The sequence below is a fragment of the Pomacea canaliculata genome, linkage group LG3, assembly GCF_003073045.1.
Source record: "Pomacea canaliculata isolate SZHN2017 linkage group LG3, ASM307304v1, whole genome shotgun sequence".
In the NCBI taxonomy this organism is placed as follows: Eukaryota; Metazoa; Mollusca; class Gastropoda; order Architaenioglossa; family Ampullariidae; genus Pomacea; species Pomacea canaliculata.
This window is the reverse complement of record NC_037592.1, coordinates 30,815,522-30,835,852: the sequence shown is the minus strand read 5'-3', so window position 1 is coordinate 30,835,852 and position 20,331 is coordinate 30,815,522. Positions and strand designations below refer to the sequence as shown.

At 36.0% G+C, this 20,331-nt stretch overlaps 3 protein-coding genes across 4 annotated transcripts in view; 2 read left to right on the top strand and 1 right to left on the bottom strand.

Annotated features, from left to right (window-relative positions):
- The first annotated feature begins 246 nt into the window (after positions 1 to 246).
- On the top strand, positions 247 to 3,687 carry LOC112559610 (ganglioside GM2 activator-like). Its single transcript, XM_025230945.1, has 4 exons — positions 247 to 277; positions 563 to 768; positions 2,145 to 2,315; positions 2,648 to 3,687. Exons 1-4 carry the CDS (start codon positions 247 to 249, stop codon positions 2,780 to 2,782), a joined length of 543 nt encoding a protein of 180 aa, XP_025086730.1. The 3' UTR covers positions 2,783 to 3,687.
- Positions 3,688 to 5,693: 2,006 nt separating this feature from the next.
- Positions 5,694 to 15,280, top strand: LOC112558566 (ganglioside GM2 activator-like). Of its 2 annotated transcripts, none has more exons than XM_025229096.1 (4): positions 5,694 to 6,011; positions 11,782 to 11,961; positions 12,890 to 13,057; positions 13,632 to 15,280. In XM_025229096.1, the coding sequence occupies exons 1-4, from the start codon at positions 5,805 to 5,807 to the stop codon at positions 13,782 to 13,784; spliced, it is 708 nt and encodes a 235-aa protein (XP_025084881.1). In that variant the 5' UTR covers positions 5,694 to 5,804; the 3' UTR covers positions 13,785 to 15,280. The 2 variants fall into 2 exon arrangements, with proteins under 2 accessions (XP_025084881.1, XP_025084880.1); XM_025229095.1 differs by lacking the exons at positions 11,782 to 11,961; positions 12,890 to 13,057; positions 13,632 to 15,280 and adding exons at positions 7,636 to 7,830; positions 8,012 to 8,185; positions 8,688 to 10,324 and having other exon boundaries at positions 5,699 to 6,011.
- The window catches only part of LOC112558564 (transient receptor potential-gamma protein-like), a 93,712-nt gene continuing 88,459 nt past the window's right edge, over positions 15,079 to 20,331 (bottom strand). The window contains 1 exon segment of the mRNA XM_025229094.1: positions 15,079 to 19,526. Coding sequence (XP_025084879.1) covers positions 18,889 to 19,526 — 638 coding nt within the window. The 3' untranslated portion in view covers positions 15,079 to 18,888.

The window sequence follows — 20,331 nt, the reverse complement described above, 5'->3', positions numbered from 1 at the left end:
CAAGCACGATCATATATGACTTTTGCTGCCAGCTTTGATTACATAATAATGGAATCACTCTGGTTACATTCCTAAAATTATGATAATCGATTTATTGACGTTATTGTTATGGTCGACGCTGATGCCGTTTTAGTGTTTGTACATTGTGTATTAATTTTAAAATATGTGCCAAACCCACCCAAAGTCCTATATAGGATCATTTGCATCCGTTGCTGAGGATACAAGTCGGAACAACTTTACTCCAGAATGGCTCAGGTTGCATGGACGCTAGTTAATTGTTATAAAACTGAAAAAGCCCTAATTGTAGCTTTAACATAAAGCTTAACCCAAACCATAGCTATAACCCTCACTCTAAAGCTATATAGAACTATTACAGTTTGTAAAATGTATAAGGACATCATGGGCCTTTAAAAAAAAAAAATACTTTGATTCTGGTATTTGTGCTGTTGCAATACATCAAATACTTGTTAATTTCATTTACACAGAAAACAATGGAGAAGAAAAATCATAAATATAATTTTATGCATAAATAATTTTCATTAAATACATTTTGTGTTTTTAGGGTCATCACCAAAGCAAGGCAAAATACAGCCAGCCTGGTTAAAATCATTTAAGGTTACAAACTGCTCTGAGGAAAAAGGAAAACAGTCAACATTTGTCATAAGGTCTCTTGAAGTTTCCCCTGACCCATTGGCTCTTCCTGGTATTGTAACGGTCCACTTTGAAATCAACAATCTTCTTGATATTAGTGACTCTGATGATGTTCAGGTAAATATACTAAAGGCATATATCTTTGGACTGCTTCTAGACACATTTTTTCGTGTTAAAGGCAGGACTTTTACCAGACAGGAAAGAATGGATTTGATCAAGGGGAGGATACTTCTCCTGCCAGATGGAAACAGCTAATGAAGAACAACCTCTATAGGGTTGCCAGCAACTGCATGTGCTCATTACCTCCCTCTGGTCAAACCATTCTTTCCCACCAAAAACTAAAAGCCCATCTTTTATCTTCTAGAACAAGGTCCCTGGTCCAATTCACTTCTGATTTCACTATCACTATAGATGGAAAATAGATGATGCAAACTCTTGTGATGATAGATGTACAAAACTTCAACCCTGGCTTGTTGTACTTTTGGCTCTAAGCTGTGGGAAGTAAGGGTTGAGTAACTAAGCAATGCCATACTTTTGGCATTAAGTATTGCAGTGTAATTCTGAAAATTGCTTGTTAAATGATTCACAAGACCTGACAACCGACAACTTTGCCAAACGCCACACAGCTCTTGGCAAACCACCATCAGTCCATATGTCTGCATTTAGTACTATTCAGAGATATAACTAGTACTCATTTCTGATTTGTGGCTGTTTCAGAGGCTTAAATACAAGTTGTATTATCTTGGATTATCTAAATATATACATTTAAAAGCTAGGTATACATACTTTTCAAATGGGACAAAATGATTGTCAAGCGAGTTCATTTAGTTAGTAAACTAATCGGTATAGTGATTCCAAAATTTCAAATAAACTACTTTTTATTTCTTTTGACAATGTAAGCCTGCAGAGATGAAATTTTTTATCAAGACTAGATCTGGAAAGAGATCATATCTTTTGACAAATGATTTTTATGATGAATATCCATAATTTGCATACATTCATCTGTTTTATTGGCTATAACCTTGAATTTTGCGCTTAATGTGATATTTTGAGTGAAGAGGATTATGGAAAATTAGGTTGTGAGGGAGTTAGCTGGCCATAAGATGCAGTCTCTAAAATCATTGGACAACATTTCATAAAAACTTTTGTTAATTTCTGTTTTATGTTTGGTCATCTCAAGATCATGCCACAAATGTCTAAGATCTTGCATCACCCATTAAAGTTACAACCTTGTGTAAAGTATTACATTTTTGGGCATGCTATTGATATCTAAAATAGAAATCTCTAGATACTTCCAGACACAGTCTCTGCAATATCATTCTATGGCAAATCCTACCATGGATACAGTGATCTAGTCCAATTTCTGGTTATTTTTATGACATCATAGGTAGGTCTGAAATATTTATCCATGTTTATATTATTTTGATAATATTAAGTTTATCGCTGAGGACAAAAGATGTTTTACATTCAAACCACTGTCTTGTTAATCTTAGATAAGTGTGGACATGGACCTAACAAGAGGAGGCACAACTGTTAAGATACCTTGTTTGGATATGTTTGGTTCATGTACGTACAATGATGTCTGCAGCCTGCTGGCACCTATTGAGACATGTCCTCCAGAATTTATGGAATCAAATGTGCCTTGTAAATGTCCCATAAACAAGGTGAGTCAGGTGAAAATCAAAAAGTATATAAAATGATCTCTTGTATATTGCTATATTGTCTAAGCATTATTAATAACCTTTGATACACTATCTTAACAATTCTGATTTGCAAACATGTTATAGATTTTTTTTGTTGATGTAGTTTAATTTTGAATGTCATACACATAACATGGTAGATACAAATCTGCAACAGCAACAAAGAGGCTTACATCTGCAGGCCTCTGTTTTAGTAGTCACAGGTCAAACTGTAGTTTGCTGTCTGTGGTGCCTGGTCATGGTTTTCTTGGTAGTTAATACTTATATGGCAAAAGTAGTTTTTCCCTTTTTTTCAGGCAGACTATATACTTCAGCAGGTTTCAGCTAATGTTGGTATTTCATTCCCACCTGGAGACTACAGTGCCACTGCCAACATGACACTCAATGGTTTGTTTGCAGCTTGTATCAATGTCACATTCACTGTGGAGTAACTATGAACATGGAGAATAATTCGAATAAATATTAACATGGAAAGCCAACATATTTTTGCTGGACTTTAAATAGATTTAAATCTATCAAAATTACTTGCAAACATTTCAAGTACTTTCCCTTTTGATTAAAAACTTTATTTGATTATAGCACCATATAACTTTTTGTTTAGACTTTTAAAAAATAGTTTACAGTGTTTTAGGTTTACCACAGACATGAGTTAAGAAAATTAAATGTCTCATCAGTGTTCCTTTTATGAAAATCACTTTCATGCGAGCAAAATTTATGGGGTTTTTGTTTGACCACTTTTATGGAAAGTAAAAGATTCAAAACTTATTTTCAGGAAATAATGCAGCCTTAATTTACAAGAATGAAACAATCTGTGCTCTGATCTTGCAAGTGCTATTTTTACACACTAAACTATTGTCTCCAACAGCAATAAGATCAGTTAAGTTTGGACTTAGTCTAGATACACATATTTTAAAATATTCTGGCAAAATATAGATTCTATGCTTTTCAGTATACTAGCCAGTTCTTTGCTTGGTACATTTAAACCTGAAGCACAATGAATAAGCTGCTTTTCATGAACACATTTCTGATACTCAACAGTTCACATACCTTTGCGGAAACCTTCATAACAATATAAACAGCAATATAAGCCACAACACTGGAGATCGTAGATGGCAAACAGTTCTATTAGGTCCTCATCTCTTTCTTTGTTAAACAGTGCCTTGGGTTCTGCAACAGAAATGTTATGTATATTTGGTTGAATCTCATTTCATGCAATGTTATTTCAGACTTTGTAGGTATGTTTTTCAGAGTGAGAAGGAAATGCGCATTTTCCTATGCCATGACTATAGAGAAAAATGTAGTTTATCATTGCTATGCGAATAAATGATCTAAACTCTGTTGCATCAGGATTGGCTTTATGTGCTGAGTTTCCTCTTATTTAAGAGAACAAGTTTTTCCATGTCTGACTTTAGGGCTAAGGCAATTTAATTAGTTTTAAAAGTTTGGGTTTATACGGTTGCAGGCATCTTCAGTAGAAGGATTGTCATTAGGTTTAAAGAAACTTTTTTTAAAAAAGTCAACATTTTGGGAGTTATATTTTTCATGAAAAATAAGTTCAAATTGAGATAACAGATCTTGAAATGTATATAGCTAATTAAAAAAATATTCCACAATTTAAAAAAAAAGTATGTCTCACTTGAAATAAAAATGCCATTAAATGAGAAAAACAATCAAAGGAAATGATCTTAAAGAAATTTAGCAGTTGACCATATTTTACAGTATTTGAACAAAAGTTGTTTTAATAAAATAAATGTTGGTTTTTTTACTTTTATGTAGAGTAATGATTTCACACTACAGAGTGTGTGTGGGGTGGGGGAAATGGGTATTTTACACCAAGCCAGCAACTATATAAGACTATATCACAGCAAGACAGCCAGCTGTAATACCACATGCAGAGAAAGAACAGCGTGCCTGAGACGAGAGCCGATTCCCTCACTGTATTGGTGAGGGGCGCTAACCGTTGCGCCACTGGACCACCATGATTGTAGGGGAGAGTAATAGTACTGCCAGGAAATGCTTGACTTACACCTTTTTTAAAGATTTTAAATACATGTACGATGTACCCGAAATGATCTGACTCGATGCATGATCGATCCTCAGTGACAGCTTGTTTGGTTTATTTGAAAGACAAAGGGTTTCCAACTCCTAATTTTGCACTGTCAGGAGTGAATGAACATATGTTTGCGGCCTTACTATTTCCCAACGTTTCTATGGACTCTCATACCTACTCCACACCTTGGTCAACAGGAGTAGGGGGTGGGCACACGCTAGTGTCATACATGTGTTGCTAGTATATGTAGAACTATTGTTCGGCCGCCGTTGCACTAACCAGTGTCACAGATGTGCGTCCTGAGACCATATAACTGCATTGTGTTTCAGTGATACCTGCAAGCTTGTGGCCATAAATTATTAATAATGGAAGCCAAGTGTTACACGACTAAAAAACGAATTGTAGACTTTATGCAAATACCTTTGATAACTCTCAACTTTAAATAGGGAAAAGTTCATTTGTAAAGTGGCTACAGGGATGTTCGTAGTGACCCTAAATGGCCACATTAAACACGGACATGTTTACAAGTTCGTACAGAAACCGTCCTCGATCTCCTTCCGGGTTTAGGTGGTGATTCAGGCGGGACAGTCCAACTTCCTGTCTCCTCATAAAATGTCCGGCGGGACGCCCATGCCCCGCTTTCATCTAAGAACTCTATCAACATCCCGCTTGTATTTAAAAATATGATGACCGTACATAGATTCGAACCCGGGCCTTCGATTTGGGCTTTTGCCTATTTAATCAAACTTGTCTCCTAGTTTACATTTTCTTGTCACCCCATCCCCCTTGAACAGGCGACCTATGGCTACAAAGTCTTTATTCACTTTCAGCTGCATTTTTGTTCTTTTGGCCGCTAGATTCAGTGTAACACTGCTTTAAACACGGAATTGACTTCACACCCTCCCTTTTTTTGTAAGGAGATAAAAATGTCTAACCAAGCCGTGGGTAACTTTCTCAGAACAAAACTTGAGAGTAGAAAACTTATGGGTTCGCATTTATTTCTGTCAAAGAGTATATGAATTTACTAAAATAAATTACAGGCCAGGCCAAGTAAACAATACTAATTTTTAATTTGTTTACTTCTTTATTTAATGGTATAAATATAATGTTTTGGGGCCTGACGGGACAAATAACAACTCCTATAGTTAAGCGGGAAGTCCATAATCGATATCGCACAGATCACAGAGGTAGATTCCTATATAAATAAGCAACAAACTACATGAAGTAAGTCTGTGGTAGAGACGCTTGTCCTTGGTCGATATTCCACGCGCATGTCGCGGTGATCATGTGACGCATGGAACACTCCCTCGTGACGCTCTCTTGTGTCGAAGTTTCAGTTAATCGGCGTTGGTTGTGTTAGAAACTTGCGTCCTGCTGCTTGATAAGCCGTGGAAGTGCTCAAAATGCTGAAGATCTTACTAATTTCCTTGATTGGGGTTGCTTCTGCTGTTAACTTTCTTGATTTCGGAAATGGGTTGAAAAAATTAACGCACAATCGCATCGTAGAGCACTTTGGAGTGGACGCTGTGGACAAGGGAAAGGTTGAAGCTCTTCCTGTTGAAGACAAAATCAAAAGCTTCCTCAAGAAGATAGACAGCCTTTTTAACCAGGTTTGCATTAGTAAGAATTTTTGGTGCTGTTGCAGTATGAAATATGAGAATTTATAATATACCGTAATTGAATTTTTATTATCGTGCAAACCAAAAGCTTCCTGTTGCAACTGTTCATGACCTGTTTTTTTTTTGGAAATTGATATTTTTCTTGTTAAACCATTTTTCTCATTTATTTAGGTTAATTCAGAATTTTCAATTCATTGCAAACATTGCCAAATATAATACGTTTAATTGTTATTGATTGGTTTTGCCTAATGATTGCATTTCTGATTTTAACTTTAAGATTCTTACAGCTACTGAATGTGCCTATTGGGGCTAATGACATTCAGAAATTTGTTGCCTGTATCTTAAGAAGATATATACACAAATATAACCAGTTTTGATCACTATTTGTGGTTGTGTATGTGTGGCCATTAGTGCTAGTAGATATACACACTAATGTTTTACTGCTCCCTTTTTTTGTGCATGCACCAAAGTGTATACACATGCACTGTACTATACATGTACATGCATACCTTCACAAAAATCAGTCTCCACTGAAGAGAACCTTGTGTTTTAAGAGAAGCTCCTGAGAAATTTGAATTTTCTAAATATTAGGTTAATTTAGGGAACTACCAACCAGTGTGAAGACTTTTTGGTTCACTGATATCAACAGCTTACACTTTGAAATCAAAATTTTATTAGAATAAACTGCTGTAAAATTTTGGAGGAACTTCATCTTTTTGAGAAGATGTTGGCTATCTGCAACTACCCTGTGTAAGTGAATCAAGTTTTAAGGACTTTCTATAGTTTATCATTTATAATTTATCAATTGTGTAGCTAAGCTGTGCTCTGAATTCATTATTGTGTTTGTCAAAGTGCAGTGTAATATACTAATAACACGCGGTTTTCGTTTTTTAAAAGTATTTTAGGTGTAGTTTGGAAATCCCATTTGATTAGGGAGTGCATTTTAATAGTTTTTATATAGTCCAAATAGCAGGAAGCTTAAAAAAAAGATGTATGTTGGTAATGAACATAATTATATAAATCTGTGTTTTTACATACACTTTTTAAAGAAATAGAACAAATACCACATTGCTGTTAGTGTTTGTGGTTATAAAAGTGTTGCTGTTTTAAGTGGTAGTGGTCAGGCAATGTAAGTAAATAAATAGAGAGGCAGAGTTGGTTTCCATTAACTTGGGGGAAAAAATGTAAGATTATTTAGTATTTACTTTAGTTAATATTAAGATATTTCTTGTTAATAATCTCATATATGTAGTTAAATGTTTGTAGGGTGTTTCAACTTGTCTGCTGGACTTTTAATGCAGTTCAAAAGACAGGATCAACATCTACAAATATACATGTTGAATAAAATAAGAATGTCTTCTGCATTAATGACATAAACTGTTTTTTTGCAGGAATTGTTCATTCATAATATAATGCATTATATTGTCATTTTATCATTCCTATACAGTTTTAGTTCGAAAGAAAAATTAAGGACTGTGACACAATAAGTAATCATTTTGTTAATTTACTTTTGATTTTTGTGATTGACTGTTACTTTTGCTAAAGCTTTTGGGAAGTTAGTAACTTTACTACTGGTATTCATTGATATTATTTTCTCTTGACTCTTTCTTTTTAGTCCCCAGTGCAAATCAAATCAGGGCAGAAACTGAAACTTGGAAAATATTTGTTCCAAAACTGCTCAGCAGCAGAAGGCGAGAAAGCCACATTTATAGTCCGGTCATTGACAGTTTCTCCTGATCCTGCAGTACTTCCAGGCACATTAACCATTCAGTTTGACATCAACAATCTGCTGGACATAACCAAACTGGAGGTAATTTCAGCTGTTTTATTTGTAACATTGTGATGTAATAATTTACAATATGTTCCAACTTCTGCTTTTTTGATTTAAAAAAACCACAACTGATTCTCACTTGCATTTCATTTTATTATTTTATTACTTCTCTTCAAATTTAAAGTTGATTTGCTAACTATTTTTCTTTTCTATTTTACAGATAAATGTAGAGATGTATCGCACCAGTGGTGGAACTACAGTGAAGCTTCCATGTTTCGGGGAGTTGTTTGGCTCCTGTGACTATGGCAATGTCTGTGATTTGTTGTCTGCCATTACTGAATGCCCAGATCCATTTATTCAGTACAATATTCCCTGCAAATGTCCAGTACCAAAGGTTTGTGTTTGCATGTTTTGAAACAGTTGCTTTGGTCTTTGAGAGGCTAGTTACAATAAGGCTGTCACATTGTGTGATAGTCAGAAAGGAAAACAAAGTATAAGTATGATTATTTTTCATTTCGAGTAAAAATAGTCCATCACATTTAAGAAAAAAATCCCTGTTTATCACTGATGAAGAGATTTTAAAAAAATTGTGTTTATTGAATAATGATACGTGTGCAAATTGTTTAGCCCAAAATATTCCGTTTCAGTCTCTTCAAGAGATAAAATGTCACTTCAAGCAAATTGCAATTAACTGCTCATTGGTTAGTACTTAGTATACTCATGACATCAAAAGGTCTTACACAATTAGCTGACAAAAGCAATAGTTTGAGTTTTAAGTTCTTCAGATAATTTGGACAGTCAAAGAACACAAATGTTCAAACCGATTTTCCTTTTTTTTAAAATTTGAAAGTTCTTTGCAGCGTTACCATCTTAGCCTTTGCATATTCTTTTTGCAGGGTACCTATGTGATGCCAGAATTGTCTGTAGATATTGATGCCGAGGTTTTGATATCAGGAGATTACAATGTTACTGCTCATATGTTCAACACAAAAGGAGGGGACTTCGTTGGGTGCTACAATTTGCAGTTCACTCTTGAGGATTAACTGCATGAAAACTGGCAATGTATAGACAGACTGGTTTAATTTGCGTTTGCTTTTTTCTGTTAATAGCACTTTTAATTTGCTCAAAAGATGATGCTCCATAGCTTGTCATAGACATAGATTTTCTTTATTGGGATATAACTAAATGTTCACATTAGGCAAACAGATTGTGAATATTCCATCATTAATTTTGGTCTATCTAGCAAGTGTCTGCATCTGATGGTGTTCAAGTTAAGTGTTGTGTATTTGCTCTTCTGTGATAACTGAGTGCTAAACAGAATATTTTTCATTGATTCCATTCTAGTCCTCACATATATCCATCAGTAAAGCATTTAGTAAGAGCTTTTCCATCATTGACATTTCAAGCAGTGAAATCCAGGAGTGTTTGTGATGATGACTGCAAAAGTATTTTCGTTCACAATTTGTTTCAATCATTCTTTAATATCATTTGCACATTTTTCTCATAGGATAAACTTGTTTTCAGAAGTTTTGATATATGACAAAGCATACATCTCTTTTGCATGTAAACTTACATGAGTTGATCTTGCTAAGTGCAAATGATCTCAATATTTGCAAGAAAAAATGAAGGGGCAGCAGCTATTGCTAACTTGTACTTGAGGCTCTGAATCTAAACATTCCATAAACTTGCAGTAAGATGTTAATATTCTTAAAGAGAAGCTTGCACTTGATTATTTGTACCAAAGTTAACTTCATGTTCCTGCAATAGTGAGCACATAACATGTCTGTCATAACTTTTTGTCTTTGAGCATGTCTTTTTTATTATCTGCTTGGATTTTTTTCTTTTATAATTTTTCTCAATAAAAAGGATATAAACATTTTTTCTGTGTGCTTAGCCATTACGGTGATGTAATCTGATGCCTATTTTTTATCTTTTGGAAGAAGAAATTCTGATTTGCTTTTGTTTTTTAGTTGTTTTTAAGCTCTTTATGAGATCTTAAAACTACATTTATCAGCAAGTAATCTCCAGGATGGTGTCTAAGTCATTTTATCTACATGTTTTGGATATTATCATTCAATTTATCTATGTAATTCATGACAAACTACAACAAACAGTGTTTTTGTAAGTTATAAAGGGTTGTAAACAGTTATTTTGAAGTTGTTGTTAGAATTATTTTTCTGTTCAGCTTTTCCATTGGTTATGCCAAAAAGTGATAGAGAAAGCAAAAAGGAGAAAGTAAAATGCTTTGAATTAAACTAAAGATAAGTAGTCTTTCTCAGATTGTGACTAAGGTATATTTAAAGCTGTGTGGTACCCAGCATGCTTGTGAATGCTGTATTCTAATTATGGCAGCTTAATTTAACCAGATCTTATTGTTAATGGCAAGCCTACATTAAATGGATTTTATTTTCATTTAAAAAGCTACTTCTTTTTATTAATGTACGTTATAATGAGAATGTTGCTGTTTTTTTCATACACAAAGCTGGTTATCACATTGAAGTTTTTGCATTTTCAATAAAGATTTGAGTTTATAGCTCATTTATTGCTTTTTATTTACCGACAGAAAGATGAATTGGAAGCATTCTCTGTGTGTGCACATGCGCATGGCCATATCTGTGCATGCTTGTATAACTGAAAGACAGAGACTGAGTGATGGGTGAAGAGGAGAATAAGATCGTCTATTAAGAATGGTGAAGATAACAACAGTAAAGCCAGGTTCCTGATAATGGAGAATGGGCAATGGAAAATAACATATTTAGATGTGATTCAGAGGATTCCATGGTTGAGAATAGATGGGAAATAAATAGGTAGCAAGGGATAAAGGTGATTATGATTGTGGCAACTGTATGAACATTGCAAGTTACAACTGTACTTATTTCTGTAATAAGCTACTGTGGGAGGTTGAGATTGCATGTGGAGAAAGAATGCATATGTGTGGAGAATAATAATAATATGTTTATTTGCCCACTGTTAAAGACAGCCTCAAAGTGCTAGGCATGACTGTCCACAGTTCATGGTGATGGACAATAATGTGGGAGAACAGTCATGTAACTGCTTGATTAATACTTCTTTCTCTATATAAAACAACTCGGGATGTAACTTTTCTAGGTCAATCCATTTAACAGCCACGTGCAGTCCTGTTGCGAGTGTTGAGCTAGATGCATTGTGGTTGTATCTTAGTGACCTTTGTCTAATCCTATATGTAGCTGATAGACACAGGCCACACTGTCAAACTTCATGATGACCACTTCTGGTGACAATGGCTCACTGATGTTGAGTGACCTTCACCTTGTTTTCTGCCAATGGTGGGCAGGTGATGTCGTAAGGCTGATGGAGAATCAGACAGCTGAGATTAGGAACAAGGGCAATGCTTTGTTACTGATTTTTCTGAATAACTTTTGTCTGTCATTAGAATGACTTGGAGAATCACCTTCCCACCCACCCCTCCACACTTTTCCATTTATTACTACTTCCCTTGTCTTCCTTTGCAAAATCATGATGCTCTGAGTCCTTGTTACTTGGTTCTTTGTATTTTCCTTTTTTTGTCTTTCATTCGTCATCAGTACTGTTGTTTATCCTTTCATCACTCATACGTTATTTGTTCTTCTGTCCCTCGTATGTTGTCTATGTCTTGTTCTTAAGCTATACAAGTATGCTCCTTATATGAGTGTGAGTTTGTGCGATACAAATCTCGTGTTTATTATTATTATTAAACTAAGACAAGTGTTAGTATAGGGACAACAACTTTGTTTCAAACATCCTGTCTACTAGGCTTCCCTAAAGGCTGGATGCATATTGCATTTCACAAAAGAAATCTCCACATTTTTGAAAGAAAAGACATAAAATGATGTTGACAATTGGAATGAGTATGTAATGATTATTAAGTCTCAATGAAAAGGTTAAAATTGTTTTTCATTTTCTCTTTATTCCTGTTGTTGAACAGTGTTTCCTTAGCAGCATTATTGTGATTATTTTCTTTTAAATTCCTAGAACCATCAGCCTCCACAAAAGCTCCGAGGCACATTTAGTTGGAAGAACTGTGGACAACCAAGCAAAGAACTCTTCGTTGTTGAGAAGGGTTCCATTAGCCCTGATCCAATCATACTACCAGGCACTTTGACTGTTACTTTTGCTGGCACCGTGAACCAGACACTAGATGCTCCTCTGAAGGTATTGTAGTTATTACAGACCGTAGAAAGCTATGCACAGCTAATGAAATCATATTTGTCAAACTTATTAAATATCTGGGCCTGTTTATATTAGGGTGTAGTGGGATAACAGCTGGGTAAAGCTTAAATGAAAGATACCTTGTCCCAATATTTGGGTAAATAACCCATTTCCATTCTGGAGATTGACTCTTTCAGATATTACCATGAGCAGGAACAGGTCAAAATCATGATGTCATGTTTGTACAGATATACCCATTTAACCTCTCCCATCTCTCCCACTGGCTTAGGACTTGACAGTGTAAATGTGTCCATGTATAATGCTGACATTTGTGTTGACTATCTTTTGTGCTTGGTTATATTTATAGAAATCTATCTCCAGTAAAGAATGGGAACATTCAATGAGACTTAGTACATGTATCTTGCACTGAACTTTACCAAGTCATAAGGAAAGAAAAAGACCTTTAAAAGATATCATAACAAGGTAGATTATATTGTCAGCAGTTTTCTATGTAGTTAAAGCTTTCTTTTTCGTGTAGTTTGTAAGTGTAAAAGCAAGTTATGTAGTTTTCTTATGTTTGTTTCCTTGATTGATTAAGATAAAACTTAAAGGTTTAGTAAGCCATTTTTTTCCAGCTAAGTACTGTGCTGAGTAGGAAATATTATTTCACCAAATCTGAGTGAGAAACATCCCTTAGTTCTCAAAAAAACCTACAAAAATCACAGAAATAGGTTAAACTTGAGATATCACAAATATCTATAGATGTGCTTAATTAACATATAGTCCCATTTGTCATTTGTAGCCTTGACTATGTAAAGCATCCATGTCCATTTCTGATGTGTGTGTTTTTGAAATCTTTCTTCTGTGCTTTGATCCATTTATAAATCAGTTAAGAGAAAAGTGACGTTTACCTTATACTTACATTTTACAGGTGGATCTGACAATGGAAAAAAGTATCGAAGGCATATGGATCCACATCCCATGCATTGATGGAGTTGGCTCATGCTCATATGATGACTTGTGTGAGGTTCTTCAGTATGCTCAATGTCCAGATCCTTTCCTTCAGCAAAAAGTTCCTTGCAAGTGTCCATTCCGAAAGGTTTGTCATTTTAAATATCATAGCTTTAGTAATCACACGTTCCGAAGACTGTCTCCTCTCCTTTAATCCCTTTTTATCAGCTTTGCTTGTGGCAACTGTACTTTATTTACTCCTTGTTATTAACCCCTAGTGTTACTCAGGTCAAAATTGGACTTAAAAAGGGTTAATTCTGAACAGTACTTGAGTTTATAATGGAATCAAATATTAACTAGTTTTATGTAAAATTTTGAGCCTGGGTAATGTCAGGTTAATGTTAAGAAAGTTAAATTCATTCATGACTAACTTAAGATGGAGAGAAAGAAAGCAAGAGAATGTGTTTGTTAATAAGTGTCTTTTGTGTGTGTGTATGTGTGCGCACGCACAAGCATATGTGTGTGTGAGTGAGTGATATTGTTTCTAAGGTTTTGCCTAGCATTTGCACTGTATTCCAGAGAATCTTTCAAGCCTGTGTCGTCTAAAAATAAACAAAGAAAGTGGATAAAGGGAAAATGTATTTAAAGATCATTTATTCTACTTTTTAGTAGGCAGTTGTTAATGACATTTGCAGCCTATTTTCATCATCTTATTTTCACAGGGCTTTTATACTCTGACTTCTGCAAACATAGAAGTGAACATCTCACCTGGAGCATTAGCAGCAGGGGACTATCGCTTCACAGCTAACCTGAGCATGAACGGTGCTTTTGTTGCCTGTTACCAGGTGACTGCTTCCTTTGATTCACCATACTGAGTTTTCTGGATTTTTCTCAGATTTATATTAATCTTCCTTTTTTAGCTTTCTTTGGTTTAGTAAATGAAAAGAACTCGTAAAGGTTATATGTTTCTTTAAATATTAAATTCCAGGTAAGTATCCAATGACTTTCATTGAAAGTGAATGGATTAAAAAATATATAAAATATGAAATGTTGTGAAGTGAAACTTGGCAATCTAAACAGTTGCTTTGGTTTCTGGATGAACTTTTTCCCACATTAAAATCTGTATTCCTAGGCATTTTACACTTTTGTTCATAAATAATGTCTTATATGAATAGATCTGTCGGCTTTCAACTTCCTTTCGTTTACCCAGGCTTTTTATCCAGGGTTTTCCCAAACCTTTTAGGCTTAGAAAAATGATTGTCTACAATGGTGTGATGCTAGATCTGATGTAAAGTGCAGTCAAGCAGCTCATGTCATGTACATTCTTTTTTAATAAACATGAAAGTATATATATATATGTTGCCAAGTTACATGGCTGCCTAAAAGAAATAACATTGCAAATGAAGTTGTATCATTATTTAAATCTGTTGTTGGAGGCAGATTTGTTTCTGTATTAAAACTGACACTTTCCATTTAGGGGGATGGGGGTTAGGGTTAGTACAACAAGTATGTAAAGAAATGTGTTTTCTGTATGTTTGACTCCTTAATAAGTTAACGGATTTAATTTTTTGGTGCATTCAGTGATTTTTCTCTTGCTGAATAGAACATTGCATTGGGGTACATAAACTATACTTACATTGAGGACAGAAAGTGATCCTGTAAGATTATTTTAAAATGTAACTTTTCTCAAGATTTTATTTTTTGTACTGGCATCTTATATCTGATAAAGTATGTTTTTTTTTTTTGTTTACTTCTAAGTGATTTTTTTTATTTGCAACTACAGACTATACTTATTGTAGTTTACTTTTCAGTACGGACCTTTTTTCAAAGTGAGATTATTTCAACAAAGTCATACAAGCGTATCCCCTTTGATGTACAATTTTTATTCTTTTATCCTTCAAAATAATTCCATATAATTCCATTATTTATGGCATCTATTTTGAATGTTGATTTATGTAATGTATAAGTGTATTTGATTTGATTATAATTACTAAGAAAAATAATCGCTAAAGCATCTCTGTATGGCATTTTGTCATCTTTGCTAAATAAGGTAGAATATTTGTTGGTACCACTCTCATACTCAGGGATATTTCTAATTCATGGGAATGAAAAAGTAACATGGTCTATTTCTGTAAGATGACAGCTGAAAAAGATTGTGTACTTGTCTTATGATGTGCAGTTTATCCCAAGCAAAAATATTTTTCAAGTTAAAATTTGTATTAGAAGAGATTCGATGGTGGACTGTAGACCTTTTGCCTTTACAGAGGAGTTCAGTAGTTTATATAAATAAATGTCACCTGCACATTACCATTAAGAAAGATCTATGCATGTTTTTGCAATATTTCTCATTAAATTATTTTGTCTGGATCATTAGACTGGCTGGTTATAAAGGATTCAGTAAGATCTTTTATTGCCTTTATGACAGAGAGGAAGAAGAGTGAAATACAATTTTAAGGACAAGGTGTGGCTTGTAGCTCTCCTTCCATTCTGCAATATTTTCTAAATAATATCAGACCTATATTACAAATTTTGTAAAAGAATGCCGGCTGATGCTTCGCAAAGAAATCCAGAGCTTAGGCCTGTTGCTTAACCCAGGGTTTCTACATCGTCAGGACCAGGGAATAAAGAATTGTATAATTATATTAACTTCATGAAGAAGAAGAAGAAAAAAATCATCAGTGGCAATAGAGTATCATGTACCCATCCCCTTCCCGAGAAAATAAGCCACTTCAGTACACTCGTGCTACCGAAGAACCTGATAACAGGTCAAAGGGATGTAACTCGTCCTTCACTAAAGGGAAACGCTTTAAGGGTAGTTGTCTCCCTGTTAGTAAATGTACGTCATAACAAAGAAAAACCATAGCCTCCGAACAGGCTCGACTATTTTCTGTTTTCTAATCTCCCTGACCTCCTGATAGACAAGCTCCAAAGAGCTCAGAACAATGCCACTCGCGTTGTATTCCGCAGGCGAAAGGCTGAGTTGAGTTCACAGATAGCAAATGTTCCATCATCTTTTTCTATTGTCTGGAAAATATTTGATTTCACTTAGTTCCAAAGCATACATAGGTGATGTCATAGCATTTAGTATTTATAATTAGCCACAAACGTGTATGATAAAATGCAGCGCTGTCAACAATAAAAACTTTATTATCTTTTCTCTAATACGTTCGTATTGTCAATGATATGATCAGCTAGGTTTTCCCTCTGGCTCACTTTCACGCAGTACAATCTGAACACATCTGCTAGCAAAGAGATCACAGTAAATCTTCTTAGACCATGTTAGGCATATTTTTAAGACAAGTCAGAAAATATGCGAAGGACGAACAGTTTTACTACTCACCCACAAAAATTTAAAAACACATATAATGTGGCACAAGTGACAAGGTTTAAAAAGCGTCTCTGTTCGGTGAAAGTCTACCCAACAAACACGTACACTCAACTATATACGAAAAGTTAACTGAAGAAAACAAATCAATGATGAAACCAACCAAAAACTCGCATGCAGTTACACGCACTCATGCATGCACTCACACAGAAGACATACAGAGGAAGCGATGGCAACAATGTCAGAAAATTCTCAGGAGAGGCTTTGGCGCTTAAAAAAGGACTTTTCAGTTGAACATATCGCAAATATTACACGAGTGTTGTATTTGCTGACACATACATTAGACACGACTTGTAAAAGGTATCACAAAACCCTGGTTACATTAGCGGCAACAAGAAGAAAGACAATTAATTCCTTCGACGGTAGCTGTAACCGTGTGCGTTTTCAGGGAATTGTTGGAAGAGGGGGATGGGGTTGTCTGATTTATGGAGTTAGGCAACTTCACATTCAGTCGATAGGATTTACATACGAAACAGACAAGTCTTTGATACTTAACAATAAACAACTACAATAAGCTTTTGGTAATGAACGTTTATAGATGGTATACCAAAATTATACAGACTAAAAAAGTTCCGGATCCTTGTAGAACTCATTATTTTTATACGACTGAATATCTTTCCGAATCTTATCTGAATGCTGGTACAGAACTCGTCAAAAAGTTTTTTTCCTCCATAAATTCTAAATCGAGTCATACAAAAACTCAGCATTCATCAATCATGCAAAGAAACAGATAAAATTCATTCAACGATCGGAATCTTCACCATTCTTCTTCTCCTCATTTCATCATTATCATTATATCCAGTAAACGTGAAGCTATAGTCGAATGATCTATAGTGTTTGAAAGATAAAAAGAACTACAATTCATACCTCTGTAAATGTTCACATCTTTAGTAAGAATGTGTTAACCAGCCAACCATCCAGCAAACCAAAGCAAAGAACGAAAGATGGAAATAATGTACGATATATCACAATCAAATGGAGTAAGAACTACTAACATGATGAAACACAACATTACGACCGCAGTTTCAAATCAAAACTTTAGTAAAAACAAAATTTATAAAATGTCACTGTACTGATTAAAATTACAGTTGTTATGTGTCGTCAACAAAGCTGTTTATCGACTTCCTAATGAAATACACGAATTTCGTTGGCTGGGGATACATGTACGAGGAGTCCATAAAATAAAATAGACTATCAACAAACAAATAAAAAAAAAAAAAAAAAAACGCAAGAAAGCTAGTGAGATGCACAGTGTGCAGTCTACATTGAATTGAAAGAGTGCATCGACTGATATCATGGGTGGAGTATTCATAAGCAGGTATGCAACGGGTCAAAGGCTCGTAGAGCCTAATAAAAAGGGTTACCCGTCCTTACCTGGTGAAGGTGTTCACCTGTCCTCTGGTACAAACAGCAAAATACTTGTCCTAAAATCACATACAATGCTTGAGTCACGAACACATAACTGGAGTCAATAAATAGCACTTAGACAATGAATGTTTGTCACGCGTAAGGCCTGACGCGTCAGGTTCCGCTACTCCTACATGCTCGTGACTGCAGCAGTTATGTCCCTTGGACCGCGCCTGACGGTGAGCGAGGGCCGCAAACACAGAGTTGCTCAGCTGATGTACACGTAGGGTATCTTAATGTTTTTGAATCTGTGCGATGGGTACAGCAGCACACTGTTTTGTATACTTACACTTACGCCAACCATCTTCTAACTCAGTCTTGTTTACTTTATTGTTTTTTCCACTACTGAATTTCTGGTTCATCTTCCTGAAAATCGTTTTGGCATCATGCGGAAACTGAGAAATCTGCCATAAATCTGTCACAAGTAACACCAAGAACACTCTCCTGCCGTCACTTTTTAGACTTGGTTTATTATTATTTCTTTTATCTATCGTGTGTGCCAAAGAGAAAACTTGTTTATTTTTGTTAACGGAAATGTTTAGTTTATTCCTTGTTACTCCTCGAGGAGAAATAAGGTCCACAAACGGCAATGGCGCATTGCAATATTATCCTTGCAGAATTAAAACTAAGCGGTCGGAATAGATGGACGTAAGAACATTATTGTTCTTAGTGTATACAATAATTATATTGCTTTCTGATATAGGACAAGACGAACTTGAATAACTGACTATTCAGTGTTTGTAACACACGGTCACACCTAAAAAAAAAAAAGCAATCTCTATCTTGTTATGATTCAGTTCGCTTCTTGCTGTCTATGACGCTTTCTCGTGTGTCATGCACTAGCGCCAGCTTCGTTCGTGAACGATTTTCACTGGAATGAAGGAAACTTTTTTGTTAAGGTTAATTCGCCGAGAAGGCTTCAAGAAGCAAGGTCTGGTTTGCTCCTCAGCGAATATAAACTGCAAAGTTTCCGCACGTCTTCCACAAGGAAGGGCATCTTTGTGTCCTTTTATTTATTTATGTTTACGCTAATGGCGATTTGCCAACACAAAGCTTCACCTTCCATAGAGAGATTCCTATGCCTCTCTGTAGTTTACTCCCAGCCCAGCTGTCACGAAGTTACCCGTTCAGAGAAAGCTTACACTTGTCCAGGAATGTGAATGCGTCCCCCCACTACGGAAGTGCGTTCACATGAATGTAACCCTCCTTGCTGACTCCGGATCCAGGAAGGTGAGTCCGGGGCTTTCCGGGGGCTCATCTCCGTCTGACGTCGTCTGCGGGTGCAGGCTGGTGCCGACGACACTGTCGCCCGCCGGCTGCATCTCCACCACGTTGCTGCTGCCGTTCCGGGACATGGAGTCGCGGTCGCTCAGCTCCGAGTTCCGGTCCAGCGACTCCCCCAACCCCTCGTCGCCGTTCTGCCTCATCTGCAGCTCCCGCAACAGGCTGTCGTCGGCCTCGTCAAGCGACTTGCTGTCTGAAGCACCCTCCTTCGTAGCGTCCCTCCCCTCGTCGTGCGGGTCACGCCTTAGCAGGTCGCCGTTGACCGGCTTCAGCGACTCTCGCCGGATCCTCTCCTCCTCTTCCAGGATCGTTTCTGGGATGCCGTTGCTGTGTGTGCGACGTAGGAGCTGCTTCTCAATGGTGACATCTACTTCCGCCATGTTGGGATTAGATGACACGGATTCCGAGCTCGGAGACCTCCTGGTCGCAAAGTCCCTGCTGAGGGACTTGACAGAGCCTTTGGGACTGGCCGTTTGGAAGGAGAACGACCTTCTCAGTCGGTCCAAGGCTATTGTGCTTCGCTTTCGCGACAACCTGCGATCTGAAACAAACGGAAGAAACTGCTTACTGCAGAGTCAAATGGAAGAGGACTCAGACAAAGGCAAGAAGCCAAAATGCCACACATACTCCAAACAAACTACGACATGCACGCTAATCTTCTTTCATGGAGGGCGGTGAAGGAATGAGAGATAAAGAAATTGGGTAAAGAGTTTGGTCCTGGGCTTGGGAAAAAATACAGAATGGGGCGGCAGATTTTGTTTTATTAAGTAGCACTCTCTTTGGAACCAGGCGAACCCTTCTCTGTCGCACAACATGTATTCCATACAGGAACTTAGAAAATAAAGAGCAATGAATGATGAGAGAAGGGAAAAGAACTATATTCAGAAATTGACGTGCAAGAAAAGACACAACACAGAAAGAACTAAAAATAAAATGATTGGATGATTTTATATTACAAGTACTTGACGACAGATTTCCGTATGCGACTGTCACTTATTTACAACTCTGTAAATAATGGAGACTTTGCCTACTTCTTTGATGCAAATGTCAGGTAAATATCACTTTATATTCTTTCACATCTTTGTATTCTCATGGGAGATCAATACATATTCAAATACATAAATATTCAATATGAAAATGAAAAATTCATTTTTAAAAAGCAAACGAAGAAACGAAAATGACAAAATATCCATACCTAACAAATTTTTCGCTACAGTATTTAATATCTAATGAACAGTACGCACCACAACTTCGTGGCAACTAATTTATCTTAAATATGATTTCTCTAAACAAACACATAATTTTATAACTGTTAAGTATTTTAGAAAAATAGTAGTATACATGTG